We start from the raw sequence: 24481 nt of genomic DNA, 5'->3' as shown, positions 1-24481 counted from the left end.
TACGACTTGTTAATCTATTCAGGGACTTCACATTGAAAGCAAACCGTAGAGCGTGCTGGATATCTCTTCCAGGTATACAATTTGAGAAAACGCGTTCCGGGCGCGGAAAGACTCCGACTATTCAACGAGGACATCTGATACTGATGTGTCCCTTCGAATTTTTATATTTCAGATACAACCAGTTATCCTTCTCCGAAGAGTATTACCCGATGGCGATGTTGACGAAGCTCGACCTGGTGAAGAAGGACGCGAATCCAGAGAGTTCGACGCCTGCTAAATGCGCGGACGCGGCTGGTGGCAACAACGCGACCATTCTGCCGATAAACCAGGAGCAAAACTTTATCAAGCAAGAAGTGAATGACGAGGACGATGAAGAGGATCTGCCATTGGCTTATCATTGCAAACTGTGTGGCGTGTTTTTTGCCTCTCAGGCGCTGTTGGACAGTCACGAGATCGAGCACAAGGGTAAACGCAAGAACACTTGTGCCCAGTGTGGAAGAGTCTTTAGAACGTATGTAAATCTACGTAAACACATGAAGAAGCATACAGGTCGCAAGGGTGGACGCAAAGCGAGCAGTACTTCAACAGTAGCCAATCGTTCGACCACGCTAAAAGTAAAGAAAGAGAAACCAGAGTTGGAGTTCCTGTGTAAAACGTGCAACAAGGTATTCCGACATAAGAGTAATTACCAGAAGCATCTAATGCGACACACGGTTGGCGATCTAACTTGCAAGCACTGCCCTAAGAAGTTCCGTCTGTTCCGTGATCTGACCAGGCACGAGAAGACTCACTTCTACCCCAGCTACATGTGCAAAGAATGCGACTACGAGACTACCGTATTAGCAGCATTGAGCATTCACATGTTGCGACACACGGATAAAGCGGACCTTCCTTTTAAATGCAACGACTGTGACAAACGTTTCCGTAAAGCGATAGATCTACAGGAGCATTACAATATACATTCTGGCGACAAGCCTTTCGTTTGTCAGTTATGTGGTAGTGCCTTCTACCTGAGACGACAACTCTCTGCTCACTGCAGACGTATGCATCCTGAAATGAAGGCTAATAAAGTAACCAGCACGGCCTGTGACATTTGCGGCCGTGTCTTGGCTACCAAAAGATCCTTGTTCCGTCACAAGGAGAGCCACAATCCTACGAAACTGTATTTGTGCGATTATTGTGGCAAAAGTCTTAGCAGCGCCGAGCATTTGAAGAAACACAGACGCATCCATACTGGCGAGAAACCATATGTCTGTGACATCTGTGGTAAAGGTTTCACCGATTCAGAGAATCTCAGAATGCACAGGAGGGTGCATACTGGTGAAAAACCGTATAAGTGTGACCAGTGTCCAAAAGCATTTTCTCAGAGATCCACGTTGACTATACATAGGCGAGGTCATACTGGAGAACGACCGTACGTGTGCCAGATCTGCAACCGTGGCTTCTCATGCCAGGGAAACTTAACAGCTCACCAGAAGTCGACCTGCGTTTAAATTTGAGTGCCTTCTTCGTCGAGGGTAGAACTTTGAAAGAAGTGCAGCCACTCTCGGTACCATCGTGTCGTCGTCATCGAGATTGGTCACTTTGTTGGTGCTGACATCACGAAAACTGTAACTCGTTGACGACCGTGCATCTTGTCGTAGTCGATGACGAACCAAATGTGCATGGCCGTGTGGACTAGCTTCGACCAACGAAGAATGAAAGAAACTGATCGAATTTTTGTTTCTTTTTGTTTTAACGATTTATCATATTCTTTTTTCAATTGACTACTACACAATTGTGACTGAAATTATATTATTTGCTCGTTCAATTATTATGTTCGATGTTTCTTGCAGTTTCTTTCGCTCATTTTGTTTGTCGTTTTAATAAGCTGATAGCGAGTTCTTTATTGAGAGATAGTGTTATTTTATCGAACAAGTTTTATTTCGTTTACGCGTTCCGATTCGCTGTGTAACGAGTCGAAGGAATTCGTGGTTTACAGCAGACAATTCGAGGCAATTCAATTACGAGAGTATACCGACTGCAAGTTCCATGTTAGTATAAATATTGATACTCGTTATTATATGTTTAATAAAAGAACAACAATTCATTGAAAATGAAAAAATTGTGCGTAACGACTTTCCGCTCCGATCGACCAACGTCTTATGTCTTTCTTCGTTTCTCGCGAGTCAACGATTGTTTCCCTTTATATCCTCTTTAAAGAAAGAGAATTAGAGACACGTCCTGTGTATGTCATTACTAAAGAAACGACCAGCGATTTGGAAGATGTTTCGACGAACGATGCGAACACGTATAACATGTTGAAAAATCACGTTGTTGATTGCAGAACTCTCGGGGTCGTACAGTGGGACGCGAAATCCAAAGACTGCGGCGACCAGGCCATCAAGATCTTCGAATCAAGATCACCCATATCGTCAGAACCATCGCCAGAGCAAGTGAATCCTTCGTCTGATAGAAAAGATCATACCTCGAAGGAGCCAAATTACGTTACAAATTCTGACAACGATTCACTGACAAATTCATCTACAAAGAGGAGGAAGAATAAAAGATTCGAAGATCAAGAACAATACATCTGCTCCACCTGTAAGTTACATTTTGACAGACAAGGAGACTACAAGCGTCACATGATCAAGCACAGCGATCTTCGTCCTTACAAATGCGAAATCTGCGACAAGGCGTTTAAACGTTCCTCAGAGGTGTCCAACCACACTCAGATCCACCGTGGTATCGAATACGCGTGCGAAGTATGCGGTTTCACCACGATAAATAAATTCTCATTAAGAATGCATCATCGTCGAGTTCACCAGCGTGATTTTCGTTATCGTTGTGATCAATGTGACAAGGGTTTCATGTCTAATTACGATCTGGAGGACCACAAGGCCAGTCATCTAGGCAGAAAGACCTTCATCTGCGAATTCTGTGGCAACGCCTACTCCCAAAAATCCTACTTGGTAGCACACAAACGGGTAATTCATAGAATTCAAAAAAGCGCGCCGAAGGAGTTCCAGTGCAGTATCTGCAACAAGAGTTTCGCTACCGAGCAGAATCTTCGTAATCACGTTGGTCTACACTCGCAGATGTTCCTGTGCGCCCAGTGCGGTAAAAAATTCGCAACCAATCACGCTTTGAAGCTTCACGGTCGAAAACACACAGGGGAGAGACCTTACGAGTGTATGGTTTGCTCGAAATCTTTCGCCAGGTCGGCCGCGCTCAGAGTGCATAAATTAACACACACGGGCGAGAGGCCGTACGTGTGTGATCTGTGCGGGCAGAGCTTTACTCAGAGAAGTAGTATGATGGTGCATCGACGAAAACATCCCGGAAGTCATCCTCCGCCTCCTCCTCTACTTCTTAGCAGACTCGAGAGCGATGGACATAAGTTATAGCGTTTTCTGGGCATTGAAGATTGTTTGGTGGAAATTAGAATACACAGAAAGATGGAAAGTTCAGTGAATTTTGAAAAATTTGAATTATATCATGGAAGACATATGTGAAGATTTAAGATTTCGCTTTCAAGAGTTTGAACTCTTTGTTTACGTAACGCTTCGCAGTGCGCTTCTAAGTTTCTTCTTTCGTTTGCTATTCCAGCATAGTAAATCTTACGGTATAACTACAGTCCCTTGTCATTGAAATAGGACCACATTTTATTAATTTCGCTGATATATACAATCTAAATTAATGAAGGTATTATGATGAAAGATCTGATAATGATATTTGTGTAGCTCCTCTTTTGCTTCCATTACGATATAAATTCTTTTCAATTTGTTTCGTATGCACTAACGTTTCATCAGCATTTTACGTTATAAATTATGATTTAGTAAATATGTTTTACGAATTTATACAGAATTCTACAAGAAAGTTTGATCTGTGTCAATATTTTTGCTCGTCTCTGTAATTATTAACAATTTGGATATACAGAGACGGTCGTTTAACTGACATAGTTCATAAAGCGGAAATGAATTTGAGAAAAACGTGAAATTTCTGCAAGTGGTTCTAACTTGATGACTAGGAACTGTATTTCTCGTTCGCTTGACAAGTGGTGAAATTATTTATAATAACGGTACTTTTTATAATTGGATGAAAGCTGCTTTACCTAATGTCAAAGTTTTGCAGAGGGAGATTGTATGCCGTTCGTATTACAATATTCCTTTTCTGTTAAGCCTCTAGCGTTATTTTGTATCGTTAAGTCTCGAATTAGAAAATATATTGTGAAATATACGCAGGAGATAAACGAAGCTTTTACAGAACCATATAAAAATGATAGTTCAAAAACCGACTGCAAGAACTGCTTTGTTAGCGATAAATATTCGAATTAGTTACTAATAAGACTTGAATATGTACATAAGATAATGTACTTAAACAAACGGTTTGTGTAAAGTACAGTGAATGATAGAAGGATTACAGAGGGAGCAGTGCAAATACACGGCGGTATAGATCGTTAAATATGAATCGAGCCTTACGAATTTCATGATGATTTTGAAAAAACAGAATGAAAGAGAGGGAGAGAGAGAGAGAGAGAGAGAGAAAGCGAGAGAATGGGAGCGAGTTTAATAAACGTCGGTTGTTCTAGAAGCTGTGAATTTTACTGATGTAAGTAGTGATACTGAGTGTAAATTCACGATCAATCCGAAAACCGAATTGTTTCAGTGCAATGTTCGACGACATCCATTGCTTGTACTGAATTCTTTGTTCCTTTAATTAAATCCTTTTCAGAAATCGCTCGATCGTTCTCACTATGTGGTACATACTCATACCGTTGTTTTTATCCATATCACGCTCCTCACTATTTTCGTTTAAGACATATAGAACCCTGAAAGCTCAGAACACAGGGATCATGCGAATAAATGTGGCATCGAACTCGACGAAGACCAATCTGCAACTCTGATCCTCTCGATCCTCCTTCCTGTCTTTCTTATTTTTCCTTTGCCCCAAATTAACATACTAGTCGCTTTCTTACGATTGACTAAACGAATGGATGTTTCAGGAGGTCTACGATCGCAGAAACGTCCCTGGGCCAGGGTAGAAATGATCGAGTGCAGTTCCAAGTTACTGTTCCAGCTTCCAGTCCCACGATACAGAATTCCATGTCCTTGAAAGATGAAATATATCACGACGAGAACAGTCAGACGACAGTTAGAGACATTGAAGACGAAGTTAACAATAATAGTTCCACTTTAGGAAGAGGAGTAGTTGATGATTCGATCGTGGACACGGTGAAAACTGTTTTGGTGCCTGTTAGAGATCCAGTGACGAAGGAAATTAAGAATATGTTGGTACCTGTTGAAGTGAGGGACGAGTCTGGATTAAACATAATCAAAAGTGTATTAATTCCTTTTTCAGCAGAGGATGGATCGATATCTTACGAAATTAAAAAGGTCATGGTACCTATCAAGTCGGAATTGAGTTTATCGCCAAAAAAGAAAACTGAGAAAAAGACTTTATTAACAAATAAAACTAGAAGGAAGCAGGTGAATTGTAAAAAAAAAGAGAAGAAAAAAAACGAAGAGAAACAGGAGACGTCATTGAAAAAAAGGACGCGGAGCCCAGAAAGGAAAAAGGAGCCCAAGAAGAAACAAAATAAAAAGAAGGTAGAACAGAAAACAGAGAAAGTATTAGAGTTAGAACTGGACAATATATCGACAGATGTATTCAAGGAAGAAGTGGATCAAATATTAGACACTTTAAAGAACATTTGCCCATTCTGTCAGAAGCGTTTCAGAGACGAGGACCAAATGCAAAAGCACGTCCTCAAGACACATAAGAAACCATATAGCTGCGACAAGTGTCATAAAGGCTATTTCTCCGACTTTACTCTAGAAGAACACCAGAAAACACACGATGTGGTTCCGTTTTATCAGTGTTCCATCTGTCAGATGCAGTACAAAACCGCGATAGGATTAAAGAATCATCAGACCCGTGAACATAGTGACATAGATCCCAAATTTACGTGTTATTACTGTGAGAAGCGATTCAAATTAAAATTAGACCTAAACCTTCACATCCACAGATCGCACATGAACATAATTTACATTTGCAGATTCTGTGGCATGGCAGTGAAGAATATCGTGCATCACGAACTAAAACACGAAAAGAACAAGAAAACCAGTTATCTGCATCATTGCAGTATCTGTTCTAGGAAATTCAAAGCGTGGAACAGCTTGGAGAATCATTTATTAATGAAGCACAAAGCTCCTAAGGAAGGATTGGACATGTTAAGGACGCTGTGTGAAAAGAAATTTCAATCCAGAAATGATTTTTATCATCATGTGCTTAACCAATCGGAGGCCAAGCAGCACAAGTGTGTCATTTGCGACAAAACATTTGCTTCTGAGCATAATCTTCGTAATCACGTCGCTCTACACTCGCATACTTACCTGTGCTCCCACTGTGGCAAGAATTTTACCACGAACTATTCGTTGAAGCTGCATCTTCGAAAACACACTGGAGAACGGCCGTATCAGTGTAAAATATGTTTAAAGACATTTGCCAGATCAACCTCGCTTAAACTACATACTTTAACTCACACTGGTGAAAGACCATATGTGTGTGATTTATGTGGTCAAAGTTTCACTCAGAGAGGAAGCATGATGACGCATCGTCGTAAGCATCCTGGAAGTCATCTGCCGCCTCCTCCTTTGATACTAAATAAACTCGAAAATAACGAACATTAATTTTTGTTAAGATGTCAGATATTATGCAGATTAAAATACTGACACGTACAATTTTGTACAATACTTGATGTAAAGTTGATGGTGGAATTTTGGGATACAAATACTTTTTGATAAAAGGTGGAATTATGGAAGAATAGCCAAGATTAATTTCTTTCTTTTTCAGAATCTAGGAACGATGCTCGCTTAAATTCTAATAAATTGGACGTTTTCGTTGCAAGTCTTGGGAAATGAGCACTTTGTTTTCTGTTTATTGTTTGTTGCCTGTTTATTGAAAAGCATATTTGATCGCGATCTATCAACTTACAAGATAAGATATCGTCTATGTTGGCAATGAAAAATACAGTGAACAAAAATAGATCTAATTTATTCCAATTGCCAATAACATTTTTTTAAAAATATTTTTATGAATTTTATAGTTTTAATATAATGTTCATATATTCTTTTGTTTCTTGTTAAAAAATCTATGTGAAATACGAGACGAGTTTCTAGATATTGACTAACGGGAAGCGGTATATCTCACTTGAATTTAAGTGCAATAATTATACTAGAATTTAAGCAAGCATTATTATATTCATATTTTATTTCATCCGATTGCATTACACTTCAAAGTTCATTATTTCTTTTATCACTTAGATAATCGTGTTCGTAAAGTGTCATCTCCATTTTTCATTTTTTAATGAATCTTGTTCACTTAAAACTTATCGCAGTTTTACAGTGAAGTAAAAAAGTTATCTCTCAAGGTGTTTTCGATTCGATGAGAAAAAAGTTTCTACTATGCGTATTGATCCTATACGTGTTAATCCTTCTGTTACCAAAAAGTGCGTAAGACAAACTTCAACGTGACTGTTTTTTTTTTATCAGACGAAATGTCAATTTGATGATTCGACTTAATGTCGATTTGACTTAATGATGTTATATATAGTTCATCGTAAAGAGGATAAATACTGTAAAATAAAAGAGTAAATAGGAAATGTAAAAAATCAGATCGTTAGAAAGTACAATTCTTACGAAGAAAGGACGAAGAGAGCAAATAGAAAATGACGCATTGTTAAGCATTCATTTGTAAGTTCTACCGTGACTGTAAGAGTGGATAAAGAATGAGCTTTACCAATTTAGATGTTTTCGAGAAATTATGAAATTTTGTTGATTTAAAATACGACGAACTACAGGTTCACATTAATTTCATTATTAACATTCGAGGCGTTTATTGTTTGTACTGGATCATTTGTTCCTTTAATTAAATCCTTTTTAATAATTGTTAAACATTCGTTATATAATTCTTATTTGTCCATTTATCTTCCCAAACTAACATTTACAAGATCTACAGGAAAAATTTAATATAAATAAACAAGGTCGTCGATTGTTACAGACTTGAAACCGTATTTTGTAACCAGATCCACCCAATTTCTAAGTGTTTTTTGTTCTCGTTGTGCACCGTTGATTCTTTCCTGTGACTAACTGAACGAATCGGTGTTTCAGGAATTCACGGATGGCGGAAAAATCGAAGCCACCAAACCCGACGCAACAACTCGTTTTATTGTGTCGCAGAATCCCGGACCAAAAAAATATTAATCGAGTGCCTCTCGATCTAAAAGCTAATTCAATTTCCGAACGAAACGCGAAGAAACGTAGAAGATTTGTAAGAAGTTCTAAGAAAATGAATAAATCACGAACGTTGAAGAAAAGTGAAAGCAATTTAACTGATAGTACAACACAGAATGGAACGAACGTGGATTTAATTTCGAACGAGAATATTATGAGTACTAGCGATTGTTCAAATCTAGTTAACAGTGATTCATCGTTGATAGAAACGAATAACGATACGGTTGGAAAAATTCCAGATGATCAGAAAATAAATTCTTCAAAAATTATGAAACGAGCGTTGATTTCAGTTAAAAATCCGGTGACTAACGAGATTAAGAAAATGTTGGTGCCGACCGAGAGCACAAACACTGGCAGATTAAGCGTGATTAAAAATATTTTGATACCGGTTTATGATAAAAGTGGTGTTATATCGAACATGAAAAAGGTCGTGCTGCCTATCAAGAAAAAATCCAATTTATATGAAACGTCAAAGGAAAACAGTAAAATGTTAATAATTGATAATACAATGCAACAAATGGGAAATGTGCAAAAAGAGGACACGTCGACGATATCGATCGAAAACGAATTGAAAGGATTAGAAAACAGCAAAAATCCAGTGGCGCAAGTAGCATTAAATGAAAGTAGAGTACAATGTACTGAGTACATTAAAAATCAAAGTGAAATGGAGGAAGATAAACACGCAAAAGAGATCCTATTTGACTTTTTGAAGGGCGAAATAGAAGAGGAAAAGGAAAGACAAGACGAGACAGAATCACAAAAGTTTCCCATCCTAGAAACATCAAATTCATCATTCATCAAATTCATTCTTGTGACAAATGTAACAAATGGTATCCATCGAAATTGCTCCTGGAAAAGCACAAGATAACTCACGAAGACTATCCGTATTTACAATGTCCTACATGCCATTTAAAATACAAGCGTAAAGCGGGACTAAAGTATCATCATATTCGCATGCACAGCAACGTGGAGCCAAAGTTTATGTACGGGAAAAGTTTAAAATTGAAGATCGATTTGGTCGATCACATTGAAAAAACGCATCTAAACGCTCGTCACGTCTGTAAAATTTGTGGTAAGATTGTCGAGAACATCACGCACCATGAATGGCAGCACGACAAGACTGCGAAAAGAAACGCTTTCAAGTATAGTTGCGATGTTTGCCGTAAAAAATTCTCGACTCGTAACCACTTATCATCTGCTTATGCATAAGGATGGTTTCAAGTGCACTTTATGCGACGTTTTCTCTTCGCCGTATTCTCTTTCTAGTCACAAGATCATGAAACATAGACATAGCTCGACGTGTACCATTTGCGAGAGATCATTCCCTAGTACGACCAATTTTTATCAACACGTGCTCACTCACGAAGGTATTAGACCTTATAAATGCGATATTTGTGGGGAAAATTTCACGCAGAGATCTAGTGTCTTGAGACATCGAAATACTCATCCTGGGCCTCTTCCTCCGTTTAGAGAAACCACGTTCATGGCAGATATTGCGAAGAATATATTGATGAGACTTTCTAACGCTTGAAACGTGAAATATCGTAATGTGACTACATTGTGGGTTTTATCGTAGAGAAATAACTTAAGAAAAATTCAACTAAAAGAAGACTACTGAGAGTATAGAAATGCTTGTGAAGAAATATACGCGAGAAACACTGTATAGAATCTTGTTCTATATGGTAATTAATGATAAATATGAACCACAAAAATTATTACATTTACGAATTGATTTTATCGCTTCATTCTAACGATGTTTATAGTAAGTCTATAGTAAGTGTTATTGAGACTGATTGTAATCGAAACGAATATTTTAACATTGTATAGAGAACACAACAGAAAGATTTGTTGACAAGCATGAATTTTAGAAGAAATTATGATGCGTGCATTTAAAGCATGCTATGTTTTAATGCCCTTTATTGTTAATTGCTGTGAGACGTCACTTTATCTAAATAAAGTTAAGCTACCTAAAGTATTCACAGAAAACTTATTGTTTTTATAATAAAATCTACAGAAAATAATCTGTTCTAAATGATTGAAACACATTTATAAAAAGATATCATTTTTAATTAATATTTTTAATTACAAACAATCAGTATATAAACACGATTTGTTGAACTTAATAAATAGCAAAATTCATTCATTATGTGTAGAAATTTAAAAGTGTTTCGAAAACTGATAGTTTCATGTATTTTATGTGAAAATACTGACATTTAAATATCCAAGTTTATACAATAAAGTGTGTATTAAACGACGCAAAAGTAAGTTACATTTTTAATATATTTCAGATGTTAATCATGAACATATATTATACTCTATATTATATATTTATATTATAAATCGTTCCTATCGAAGAAAGCATCTCATCAAGTAGTATTCGTATATGAAATAATTTTTTACGAATATTCAAAACTTTACTTTGTAGATTGAAATATTCTCACTTCTTACATATACATATACAATTATTTTTGTAAATAATATGAATAAACCACATATAGTTCTCATGCACTGACACACAGACTATCGTTGTTTCAGAGAAGAACCTGTCCTACGACAGCAAAGAAACCCAGAAAGAAATTCGTCTTACTGTTTAATAGCGGCCGATAAGCCGTCAGGAAAAGGATCGACACAAACCACAACATCAAATCTCAAGCACACAGAATCAGAAAAAATAAAAGAATCGCAGCGACGCAATTCATCCACCGACTCGGAATACGATTCTGAAAATTCACGAAATGCCAGAAGAAATTCAAGAAAATCAAAAATAAATGTGCAAACATCCTCGCGGAAGAGAGAAGCCGAATCCATCGCTTCAAGGAAAGACGAAGTCGAAGTGGATCAAGTTTTAGATAAAATCAAAAACACTTGTCCCTTCTGTGAGAAGCATTTCGATAACGCAAAGAAAGTGGAGAACCACGTAACGTATGTTCACAGGAAACCGTATAAATGCGATATGTGCAAAAGGGCGTGTCACACAGCACGAGCCTTAGAAGAACACAAGATGATCCATCGACCGGATTACTTCTTCGAATGCAAGATTTGCCACGTGAAATATAAAAGCGAAGACAGCTTAAAGAGACATAATATGCGTACTCACAGTGATTACGAGTCGAAATACGTGTGTGAACACTGCGGTCGCAGCTACAAGCTGAAAATAGATCTGACGCATCACATGAAGAGATCACATGCTTCAGAATTGCAGATTTGTCGATTCTGCGGCAAGGAAGTGAAAAACGTGAAAGGCCACGAATGGAGGCATCAGAAACGTACGAAGGAAGTGAAATACGAGCATACTTGCCACTTGTGTCGCAAGAAGTTTCTTCACAGGAGTAGATTAGATAATCATTTGAGGCTCCACGAGAAAGGCTTCAAATGCGAAGAGTGTGGAAAAGAGTATCGCGGAACTCGTGAATTAATGAGTCACAGAAGATTCAAACATGGCCAGGCGAAGATTTTGACCTGTGTCTTGTGTCAGAAAGCGTTTCCTTCGAGCAGTAATTTTTATCAACACGTTTTGACGCATGCTGGAATTAGGCCTTATAAATGTGACGTTTGTGAAGAGGATTTCACGCAACGTTCTAGCCTATTGAGACACAGAAGGCATCATCCTGGACCGCTTCCGCCATTACACTCGACTCATCCGCAAATTGCTGAATTGGCTAGGAGTTATCTGCAGAAACTGCAGAATAACCAGATCGATAAAAGTTGCGTTTTGGACGCGAGATTATGATCGATTTGAAATCACGTTCTTCGTGAGTGGAGAATTGTGATTTTGTATGTTTGATGTACTACAGGGAGGGGTGGTTTCTATATTTTGAGCAGTAATTAAAATTTTTAATATTGGTGATAAAGTTTATGCCAAGTGGTTGAGATGGTTGACCATTTGAGATTTTTCATTAAAAAACTAAGTGGCAACTGTGAGAATGAAAATTCTGATTTTTTGTAATTTTATGGAGATCCTATGGCATCTAGTAGGTAATTTCCAAAGAGGAAAATTGTTCAGTTATCTGATACCATGATATATTAGGTATCTTAATCTATATGTGATATTCTATAGACTAATATATGTGATGATATTCTTTTTTGTAAAAATATTACAATCAATTTTATTACACGTATCTTTTCTTTAAAGAAAAGCTGTAAATTACAAGCTATACTTTTTTTACAACAGGTTTTTATAATAAACTACAACCATCTTATATATATAAGGCAAATAATATTTTTTGAAACGACAGTTTATCTTAAGATGTTATTTTTATAAAAATGCTGAATTCCATTGTCAACAGCAATATATGTACATGTGCATAATTGTAATAAGTAGTCGCATTTATCATTTCTACTGATTACTAAGATCTGAAGATAGATAGATCATTTTTGTATATTTGTATATATTTAGATTACTATCTTTAAAAACAAAATCATAACTATTGTAAATTTTATAATGTTTGAAATATAACAATAACTTATCCTACATAAGCTCCAATTTTTTTATATTTTTGTATTACTGAATAGGAAATAAAAAATTATTCATAGCACCAGACATTAAATGAGGTTGCAAAATTAAAATTGCTTGTGACTTGACGCATTAAACAATTATTATACTTACGTTTGACATTTTATCTTATTTTTAATATTATACATTTGTAATAAAAGAATTTTAATCGTTTCCTACATAGTATCGTTGGAAGAGAAAGATCTGTTAAATTTGTCAAGATCAAGTTATATTGTCGTACTTATAAAATTATATTAAACCAATATATATATAGAAAGCAACTGTTGCATATTTCCTAAAAATACCCCAATTTTATAATATAATTGTACCATATGTAATGTACATGATTATTGTTATCTTGTTCTTCCATTATTTTCTACCAATTATTACACTAAAATAACTTAATACTCTTTCTTCTACAGAATAACTATACGTAAGTTGCGTAAAACACACAGTGACTATAATCGAAACACATACCAAAAAATCTTATACGCATTCGAGGCTTCTAGAGGAAGAGCATAACAAATTTTACTGAAATTACTGAAGTGACAAGTTTCTTAAAACGACTACTGATCTTATATACATACCAGGTGCATGCTCTCGTGCGCGGTTTAACAAAACTGAAAGAAACAGAACAAAACAAAAAATTATACGATCCTCTCACTCATCCAATCACAAGAGTGACTATCTTTATCGCAATCGACTGACTAGCTTTATGGTTTTTTAGGTACAATGCGCTAGATCCACTCGCCCCAACTTTTCTGATAGTAAAACTAGAAGATAATTACTTTCGGATACCGACGTCGCTGAGTGTGTTCATGATGAAGGAACCGCCACCGGGTTCCACCGAAGAAAAGAAGGCTCAACCAGCAAAAGAAGACGGTGTTCATTCAACAAAGACAAATCAGATAGAAGAAAAAATAAAAGACGATTCAAGTAGCAACGATTCCTTCGAAGATCTCGACGACGCTCCCTTGGACTTCCGAAAGAGAGAACAGGAGCAAGAACAGGAGAAAAATAAATCTGTGAAACCAATACTCCCTAAGAAGAAAGTACACACGTGTGAGATCTGTTACGCGACTTTCGATCGTAAAAGTAAACATACACGGCACATGTTCAAGCACAGTAACTCCAGACCTCATAAGTGTCCTATTTGTGCGAAAGGATTCAAAACCACAGCTCATCTAAGCAGGCACATGGAGGTTCACGATGAACCGGTAAACCTACATGCATGTAGTCTGTGTGACTTCAAAGCACGCACCAAGCCTTACCTGAAGATCCATTATATTAGAAAGCACACAGAAGACTATAACTATAAATGTGAACAATGTGGAAAGATGTTTAAGGTACAATCAGATTATACGACACACGTGAAAGATCATGATACAGAGTCTTGCGTGTGTGATATCTGTGGCTCGTCTTATCCCAGCAAAAGCTCACTGTACTTCCATAAGCATTACAAACACAAGACGAAGGTGAAGAAATTCCCCTGTCAGACATGTAAGAAGAAATTCAAGACGCAGAAAAATTTAGATAACCATATGGAGCTGCACAAGATTAAATACGTTTGTGAACAATGCGGGATGGAATTTAAGACAAAATATGGCCTCACCAAGCATCTGAGGACTCATTCCGGGGAAAAGTCTTATTTGTGCGCGATTTGTGGGAAAACTTTTGGATGTCTCAGCTCACAGAAGATTCATCTGTTGACGCACGTTGGCGAAAGGCCTTACGTATGCGACATTTGCGGTCAGAGTTTCACCCAGAGATCACCCATGATGTTGCATCGCAGGAAGCACCCTGGGGTACACCCACCACCTCCTCCAATTAAAATAACAAACCTGCTACACGGTGTACAAGACAAAATAATCGTGAACAAGAGTAGCAAGTAATTGCAAGACGAACAGACAACGTGTGATGAGACACTTTTGTATATTTCCATTTTACATGTAACGTTAGGACGTGAAAAGCATGTGATCGATGGCATCGATTTCTCGAATGATTAATTGATTTGGAGATTGTTACGGTGAAACTTCCTTCGATGCATTCTGTGAAGTAATTAAGTGTTTCATTGAGTCACTGAATTTCTGTGAGTTTCGAATTACAAGTACGCGATCGATATGGCTGCACTATACTCACCAGGCTACGTAATACGTAAGTCTTTTACCTGTTTTGAAAAAATTAGTTTTGGTTGAATGTGATAAGTACTTGCAGTTATTATATGAGGTAGTTAAGTTTAAATTATTCTTTTCCTACTAATGTTTTATTTAAAATACCATTTCTGTGTCCTATAGTCAGTTTCTCCCCTGTTCTTTTTTTTATCTTTCGTAATACGGTCATTGTATAACCGTAATTTGTAATACTAATATTAAATTGTTCCTATCGATACATTTTCATTGAATAATAAAAAACTGCAGGCGAATAGTTAATTATTAATTTTAAAGATCTTAAATGTTAATTCAAGCGAAGTGAAATTTTATGAAATCTTTTATATCTATAAAAGTTTGTTTCGTTGAAAAGGTATTCATTTCGCTTGGAAGATACGTATTATATATTTGTGGAAATAGACATTTGTGTTGATTAATTAAAGAAATTGGTTTTCATAAAAATTTCGATCGCGATGTTTGATGCTGGATTCGTTCAACAAGCTAATGTAAGTACTCTGTACAGCGTAGATGTACATTTACTGTAACATAAGAAATGAAAATCATTCTCTGACATAAAACTCTTTTTAGTTGGATATCGTATTGAGATTTAACAGAAATTCAGACTTTGTAAATCAAAAAAATTTTACACGAAAATATCTTATATATATATATATATATATATATATATATATATATATATATATTTTATTAAGATATATATATATATGTCTTATATATATATATGAATATGACAGTAATACAAGGAATGTAATATAGATACAGAAATTCTTACGAGAGAATAATCTCATTATTACATGAGAATATCTCATGTAAATTTGAAAAAAAGAGACGAAAATATATAGGTATATAAGATCATGTAAAATACCTTAGTTCTCATGGACTGTATTACTGATATACTGTACAGAAGAATAATTTTTTCAATCAAAAATAACCCTTTTTGTTAGTGTTTAGCATACTACTGATCTAGTGTACTTTTTTTAGTGGAGAAGAGACACCATATTCGTATACAACAATGTGCGGTCTTCTTTATTCTTTTTTCCACATTTATAGATGATTATTTTTGATATTCAATACTCATGTATAAAATATTGAATTTAATATTATCGTATATGTGAAATAAAACGAAACCAACGTAATTAATTATAAGAAGAATCTTTTCATGTGTAACGAGCTTGGTTTAATTTTTTATTTAGTTTCCTTTCAGTATCATACACGAATATAATGTACATACTTGAAACATTTTTCAGCAACTACGTAAGGCGTCCCTCGGAAGAAGGAAACACATGTGTTTATTTCTATCGTAACGAATCTGCTAGGATTATAAATACATTGTCGATCATAAGTATCAGAAATATGTACCGATATTTAATGCAAATATCTTTTATCTCTTTTATTTTCCATCTATTCCATTAATTTGTTACTGATGTTACTTCATTCGTATCATATATATATATTTATATATATATAGACATATGTCGTATAAAAAACAAAATTTGTTAGAGTTTTCCAGCGAATATAACGAATAGTCCTGGTACACATGGTCAGCAACGTAAAAACTTTATACGTCCTCCATGAAATAAATATATATAGCAAAATCAGGCCTCCAATTAATACAACTTTGTTTTTCGCTTTTAGGTCGACACAGCGTGATCCGCTCGAGCAAACGTACCTCGTGGTGCAAAACGTCGACAAATACTTCCTCCTTCCCATGGAGCACAAAACATCGGCACAGAAACACGAAGAAGAGTGCATTACGGGAGATATTACCATCAAGTTGGAGGAAAAAGACATACCTGAAGACGCGACTGAACGACAGCTAACCGATCCTCAAATTAACGAAACTGCTCAGGTACATACGAATCTATTTGTTCAGGCACCTGTACAATTTTCTCATTGGTTGGATCAATGTTCCAATGGTTCTGAAAGTATGACGAGCAACGAGGAAATGTTTACTTGCGACTGTTGTTCGAAGATCTTCAAGAAGAAGTACGCATTGCAGAGGCATTTAGAGACTCATAGTAACATACGGGTGGAATGTTCGGTGTGCCATCGACTCCTAAAGACCAAGAAGACGCTGAAGCTTCATATGATGCTGCACGAAGATACCGGTAAAATATTCGAGTGCTCGGAATGCGGCTTTATGTCGAAACAAAAGCAAAGTATGACTCGTCATCAGATCAGGATGCACTCGAAATTCGCCGATTACCAATGTCCACTTTGCCCGAAGACGTTTAAATTTAACGGTGATCTTAAAAGACATCATGAAGCAAAACATGTGGTCGACCCATGTTATTGCGAGATTTGTGGAAAAACGTATCGAAATAGTCATTTTCTTCGAAAGCACCGGCGCATATCCAAGTCACATAGAAACGCTTACACTCGTGTATGTTACGGGGCAATTAGGGGTAATCAGAACATAGAGTGTGCGACCTCGCAAAATACGGGTAAAGTGAAGCGAGTATTCAATTGCTCCAAGTGCAAACGGCAATTCAGCAGCTTGAGGTTACTAAATAAGCACATGCAACGACATCTCCTCATCTTTAACTGTGACATTTGTGGAGCCGTGTTTAAATATAAGGCTTCGTTTTTGAAGCATCAAGAATCGCACAAACAATCTGAACAGTTTTAAATTGTGCAATGGAAACTAATTTGTTTCTTTTGTGTGTGATTACTGAGGTTTGTTATTTTATCTATCATTCTTTGCTTTTCTTCTTTTGATATTATAAGATGATGTTATTTTTCAAATAATTAAATTTATGTATAAATAATATTATATTAATTAAAATATTATGTATAAATTATATATTAATTAGAATATTATGTATAAATCTTCATGAGAGAGAGAAGACATTGATCGATTGTACAGCTTTACATACAGATCGTTCCCAATTTAAATATCAAAACATTGGGAGCGTGTAGGGGACCGATACGTTAAAGCGATACAAAAAGTCCTTTGGAGATTCGTTTGTTCGTTTCTACTATATTTTGAAGATCGCGAAGAAGGTCAAATGAAAAAGTTCGTTTTTTTGATTGTTTATTAACATTTATTTATTCTGATAGCTGTAATTAGCGTGGCCAATGTTAAATGTAAAAAAATATTCTTTAAACATTATTTTTATAAAATAGATGATAACGTGAATGAATAAGTGAAAAAACGAACTTTTCTGCTTCTTTTTCTTTTCGTTTTTCTCCAAAATGAAGCAAATCTCTAAAGGTCCTTTTTTTTAACGTATTGGTCCTTTACACGCTCCCGAAATTTTGACATTTAAATTAGGTACACTCTGTATATCCACTTAGATAGTATATAAATTTGCAATGTTGACGTGATATTAATGTTAAATATTAATTTCTGTTACGCGCAGATATGTAAGTATTGTTTATATTCTTTGGCTGTAAACGGAAAAGGGTGTTCATATTAGTTTCAAATATATATGCGTTGATATAATGTAAGTATAAAATAAACGAATATCGTTTCTCTTAAAACGCATATTGTTTTTATTTATTTTTTCGTATCGTTAAAAAGTTTTACAGAATAAAGGCAAATATTTTAATGTTATGATAATTTGTGAAATTCGGGAGTGTAAAAAGTAAGTATTATAATTTAAAGTAACTTTTTATATTGTACTTTCACACGTTGCATATTTTCTAGGTCAACACGTTGATTAAAAAGTGTCAATAGTGTTTCAAAAATATCTAAAACCGAATAATGAGTTTCGTTGAAAACGAAGATACATGTAGGTATGACAGATATCAGAATTAAATTGTACATTAGTGAATAAGAGAAAAAAATTAAACTCTCTAACACCCTTTTTGCTTTTTAAGAATACAAGACGAAGGCTATTCTTTCTTGTAGGTGAGTCTTTCAACTATCACTGTGGCAACCTTTTTATTAATGGTCTTTTCAGTCTGTAAATTTCACTTTTTATAATAGCAAAAAATAGATCGAATGTCTAATTAATAGAAGCTTTTCTGCAATCGATTAAATTCCACTCTCTTTCCTCAGAAAATCGAACTACAGCAAATACCTGTGTTGGAATTTAATTAATCGCATGCCGTCTTTAAATATTTACTATACTGTGTACATATCTTGCTACATTACACAAGATGATTATAAACTATGTTTGATACAAGTGTTACTGCTTTTATGTTCATAAAATCTATGTTTCATCTGAATCATTATTCGTATAATTTAAATCATTGCGCTATGAAAATAATTTATTCCCTGTAATTATATTCATTGGAATATGTATACATATTGTGTTTCTAATGATATCTTTTCAGAGTTTTAATTTACAAATCTTTCAGGTAAATATAATTTCTATTCTAGGTACACATTATGCATAAGCAGTATCGTCGAACAAACAAATGATAAAAAATCCGCAGAAAGATGAATTATTCTTCCTCTGTATAATCACAAAAATTGCAATTATACGATGAAGATCATTGGATTTCATTCTTCCATACACGTCGATATTTGCAGTAAAATTTTCGTCTGCACCGGTGGTAGAATTTATCTTTTAACACACTTAAGTGTTGGGCCACGTGTTTGCATACAAGAGAAGAAAACTTTCAGTCTATTTCATTACTAACGCCATTGCTAAGCAATAATCAAGAATAAATATGTAGATCATTGCATGATGAATGGAAAGTATATGCTAATATCGTTAAAAAACATGACTCTTTTGTTTTTCTTTAATGAAATGTTGAGGATTTATGCATCTCACTAAATATTGGGGCATAAGGTTTATTGGTTTACTTGTATTATTAATATTTAATGATTTTATTTAGATGATTTAATAAAATTCAGGTTCTTCAATCATGCTTTTGTAATTAATAAATATGTCTGCGATTATATTTATTATATACGATAACTTATACATACATAAGTATTTTAAAAAGCAAATACTGCAAGAATTCATTTCAACGCATTTGATAATATGTACAATTATTTTCAATATCTAATAGATGGAAAGAAATAAATAATCTCATGTGAAAATATAAATGTGCATCAAAGAAATATCATCAACTTTCGCTAATACGGAGTACAAGAAGAAAAAATAAATGCTCCATAAATTTCTTCACCAAAGAGTAAGAATAATTTTTACTGACTCGTTTCATTCATGTTTTAGGAAACCAACGCAGCACTTAACCCCGAAGAATAAAGCCATCGCTCCTAAACAACCGAAAGACCAATTAAGAGCTTCTCGCAAACCATCGAGCATTCTTCAAAGAAGAATCGCGTTGCGAGCTTCGAAGAACCGCAAACGTAGAAGCAACGGGCGTTTGAATAACTCTTCTAGTCGCACAGAAACGAAAAGTATTTCAACCAATAACACAAACTCCAAACATAGAAAAATAAACGACGACGAAACGACTTCGTCGAAAAATCCTACAAAGAAAAAGTTATCTCTAAATTTCAACAATTGTTCGAATCAGTTACAAAATAACGAGAAACAAAGTACACAGCAAGAAGATCTATATAAGAAACTCAACGACGGTACTTATACCTGTGATATCTGCCAAACGACCTTCGAACAGAAGAGCAAGATCCTCCGTCATATTACCAGCAAGCACAGCTTCCACCGACCCTTCAAATGTTCAACTTGCGACAAAACCTTCAAGTACAAATGCGACTTGAAAGCTCATCGTCTAATCCATCAAGACGTCGACTCCAGTTTATTACATTGCTGCGACAAATGTGATTATCGTACGAAGACGAAGAACAATCTCAAGTCTCATTACATTAGAAGACACACGGACGATTATAAATTCGCGTGTGAACACTGTGGGAAGCGTTTCAAAATGGAGTGGGACTTGAAATTCCACATTGGAACTCACAGCAATTCGCAGCACATGTGTGATATCTGTGGAAAATTTTACACGAGCAACTATTCTTTGTATAAGCACAGGAAAGTAGCTCATTTGAACGAATATAAGTTCCAATGTAACGTTTGTAATAAAAGGCTCTTGACACAGGAGAACTTAGACAATCATATGCAACAACACAGTAGAACGTACGAGTGTAAGGACTGTGGAAAGGTATTTGCATCAAAAAGGTATCTAGCAACTCATATAACTACACATACAGGCGTGAAACCGTATACTTGTCATATTTGCAAGAAAAACTTTAGAACGTCTCATATGAGAAATACGCATCTTTTAACGCATTCTACGGAAAGGCCACATATCTGTGATCTTTGTGGACAATCCTTTAAGAGGAGATATTATATGATAGAGCATAGAAGGAAACATCCTGACGCTCATTTGTCTTCGCCTCCTGTGCCTCTTGGGAAAAAGAAAAGCGTTACCGACACTGTGACTGAACGTCAAGCAGAGATTTCGCTGTAACATAACAATACATATAGTATTTTAGAAATCGTGATTAGACTGCGTTTTTTATGCATTTATGAGAAAAGACCATTCGGATTAGTTACGTTACTTGAATTCAAGCAACTTGAGACCAATTTGTCAATATGAGCTCGTTATTTACTTTTTTCCTTTTAAATATTCTTTCCAATATCTACACTTATTCTCATTAGTCAAGTCTCTTGAATTCGTGTAACTGAATTAATCCGAAAGACACGAAAATCCAGAGATTACATATAATAAATAAAAATATATAAAGCATTTAAAATACTAGTTTTAATATTTAACAAAAACGAAACATATCTCTGCTTGGATCCAATTTTTTCACTTGTATCTATAAAACTATGAATTTCTATAAATATCCGTGGTCTACTGATAATACTTGTAATGATTTTAGCTATACTTATTTACACTTTCGTACTTATCTGTGAATGCTTTGACAGCATTTCTTTTTCGAAAAATATTTTGTGGCATTTTAATTTATATTATGGAGCGTCTGTGTGAATCGATCTGAGATCGAAGCGTAAAGCGCAGTATGAATGAAAAGAGAGAGATTACGATGAAGTATAATAGTATATAACATCGTACTTTACGATATATAAAATAATTAGCGTTAAGTACGTAAAACAATGTAAAACAGCTTGTATATACAGGATGAAGTTCATAAAACGAGTGAGTATTTTCTTGGAAATACTAAAAGTTTGATAATATTTTTAATATTTTTGAAAATATATACTCATCATGACTTGAACACTTTATCCTGTAAATATATATCATTATTTTCATATTTATTTATCTCCGTATGTTTGACACATTCCTCGCGTCTCTCTGCAATTTTTAATTTTGTACGTTCGTCATACGCGAGTTCGTACGTTTTAGTATCGAATACGAAGATATCAATAAAATCAATGTAATCGCCCAAAAAAACAGAATAGTGCGGAATAAAAAACAAATCACTCCCAATCTCGCAAACCTCATATACCATACATTTCTATTCAGATAAAATCGCATAGAAATCTGTAAAGACGACTTAGATCAGCAGTAAGTAATGCTTATGTACCAAAATGGCAAATAAAATCCTTCGAAAGTAATCATTCCTTTTCAATTGTGTTTTAGGGACCGATCTTGTGGAAAGCTCCTCACCACGGATTCTTCTGGTCGATTCATCGTTGGGGAGGACTCTGTACCCATGCAATTATGGCAGCACGTCGATCCTGATGGTAAATTGCACTACTCGTTGGTGCCTGTATTGGACGACAAGAAAATGTTAGAACTTTCGAAAGAAATTATCGAAGAAAATCCCAACATCTCCCTAACATGCGTAAAAATGGAGACCGATGAAGAAGAGAATAACGTAAAAACCTACGTCGGCAGTTTGGTGCACTTATACAACTTTTACACGTGTGACAAGTGCAATATGAAGTTCCCTATGGAAAGTATGTTAAACAGGCACAAGATGTCCAACAAGTTGAACTCGTGGCTTCGTAGAAAACGACTGAACTCTAGACATCGACCGAAGGTATCTTCTGGAAAACAGATTAAACCGATGCAATCACAGAAACCAAGGAAGAAAAGGAGATACGGTTGCACATCCTGTGAGTTTATCTGTAGCGAGAGGTCCATGTTAAACGTTCATATTATAAAGAAACACAAGTCTGTAGTCAAAAAAGATTTAAAAATCGTGTGCATCATTTGTAACAGAAAATGTGGTACTCGGTCTAATTTGAAGAAACACATGGAGGAACACAGAGACCGGAAGACGACTTACTTCACGTGCAATAGTTGCAACTTCTTGTGTAAAAGAAGCGGCACTCTGATTTCTCATATAATGCTGAATCATCAGACGCTCAATAGCGAGGAAATCTCAAAGAGATGCAACGATAAACCTTCAGAGAAGGAAGAATCTAGAGGAACCTGTTTAAAGCAGCAAGATAAGGACAGTTCGACTGTCTCAAGCACGCCATTCGAGTTTGAATGCAAGAATGAACCTTCAGTGGCCACTCGCGCAAGCAAGAAACAAAGTAAAAAGTCTGTCGAGGAACAATGCAATCTGTGTGACTTTAAATGTGCAAAGAAAAGTACGCTATACTCGCATAAGCGACAGCATAAGATGGACATCAGCGAAGAATACTCGTGTAACGAATGTTCATTTAAGACTTATAAAAAATCGTCTTTATACTCGCATATAAAAAGGAAGCATAAGGTACCAAAATCTTGCACGTCCGATGGTCAACCGCAATTATTTTATTGCACTCAATGTGACTATAAGAATAAGAATAAATACGAACTAAAAGTACACGTGGCCAGGAAGCATACGGATGATTTTAAATTTTCTTGCGAGACTTGTGGAAAGAAATTCAAAGTAAAAGGCGATTTAACGAATCACATACGTTTCAGTCATAAAGAACAACCGGTTATCTGTGATGTTTGCGGAAAAACGTGCCTGAACAGCAACTCGTTGTACGTACACCAGAAATTTGCGCATTATAAAGCCAAATACGAGTGTCAAGTATGTAAAAGGAGAATGGTCACTCAAGAAAATTTGAACGAGCATATGATCCGACAGCACGAGAAGAGGGAGAACGTGGTTTGCGAAGAATGTGGCAAGACGTTCTCCAGAAACAGTAGATTAAAGGTACACATGAGGATCCACACTGGTGACAAACCCTACACTTGTACCATATGCAACAAATCGTTTGCACGCAGAACAGCGTTGAAGCAACATTTGTTAATTCATACTGGCATCAGGCCATACGTTTGCGATATTTGCGGCAAAGCATTCACGCAGAAGCCTGGATTGATCAGTCATAGAAAATCTCATCCTGGATCGCATCCTCCGCTTCCAAGAGTGTTGATCGACCATATATTAAACGATGTGATGAATAATTGAGACTGTTAATTGTATAAACAATTGAAGTGGATCGTTTAAGGGCGAAGCCTGGATTGAGAACTGATTTACAGCGAACAGTCTCGTGCAATTAACGCTTTATGATTTATGTTATTATTAGAGATTATACCTTTGCGATCTTTCACGTTGAATTGGATTTCACATTCTGTTTTATTGGATATTTTTCATTTCTAAGAGAGGAGTAGCAGAAAGTGTGTTTTTCGCTTCTTTCCGATCATAGAGTCAGTATTTATCTAAAGAGAAAATGGTACAGGTATTTATATAATGGCGTAAA

General features: G+C 35.7%; 2 protein-coding genes across 8 annotated transcripts in view; both read left to right on the top strand.

Annotated features, from left to right (window-relative positions):
* The window catches only part of LOC100743982 (zinc finger protein 82), a 60587-nt gene that overhangs the window by 20437 nt on the left and 15669 nt on the right, over nucleotides 1-24481 (top strand). The window contains exon 5 of one of the 7 annotated variants that reach the window (XM_012387358.3): nucleotides 22416-24338. The exons of 2 other annotated variants lie outside the window; for them this stretch is intronic. In XM_012387358.3, the coding sequence (XP_012242781.1) occupies nucleotides 22416-24189 (1774 nt within the window). In that variant the 3' untranslated portion in view covers nucleotides 24190-24338. Of the gene's footprint in view, nucleotides 1-172; nucleotides 2321-4984; nucleotides 7027-10808; nucleotides 12374-13492; nucleotides 15129-22415; nucleotides 24339-24481 lie in introns of those variants that run through there. 4 more of the 7 variants (XM_003490710.4, XM_012387363.3, XM_033321594.1 and 1 more) reach the window with 4 other exon arrangements.
* Nucleotides 9126-10294, top strand: LOC112213085 (zinc finger protein 154-like). The gene has a single exon (XM_024368656.2). It carries the CDS (start codon nucleotides 9373-9375, stop codon nucleotides 9802-9804), a length of 432 nt encoding a protein of 143 aa, XP_024224424.1. The 5' UTR covers nucleotides 9126-9372; the 3' UTR covers nucleotides 9805-10294.

This window comes from Bombus impatiens, unplaced genomic scaffold (assembly GCF_000188095.3).
Source record: "Bombus impatiens unplaced genomic scaffold, BIMP_2.2 scf_0466, whole genome shotgun sequence".
Classification (NCBI taxonomy): domain Eukaryota; kingdom Metazoa; phylum Arthropoda; class Insecta; order Hymenoptera; family Apidae; genus Bombus; species Bombus impatiens.
This window is presented reverse-complemented; position numbering and strand designations above follow the sequence as displayed.

Coding starts and splice junctions, on each gene's coding strand:
- LOC112213085 (XM_024368656.2), top strand. CDS start 9,373: ATGAATGGCAGCACGACAAGACTGCGAAAAGAAACGCTTTCAAGTATA.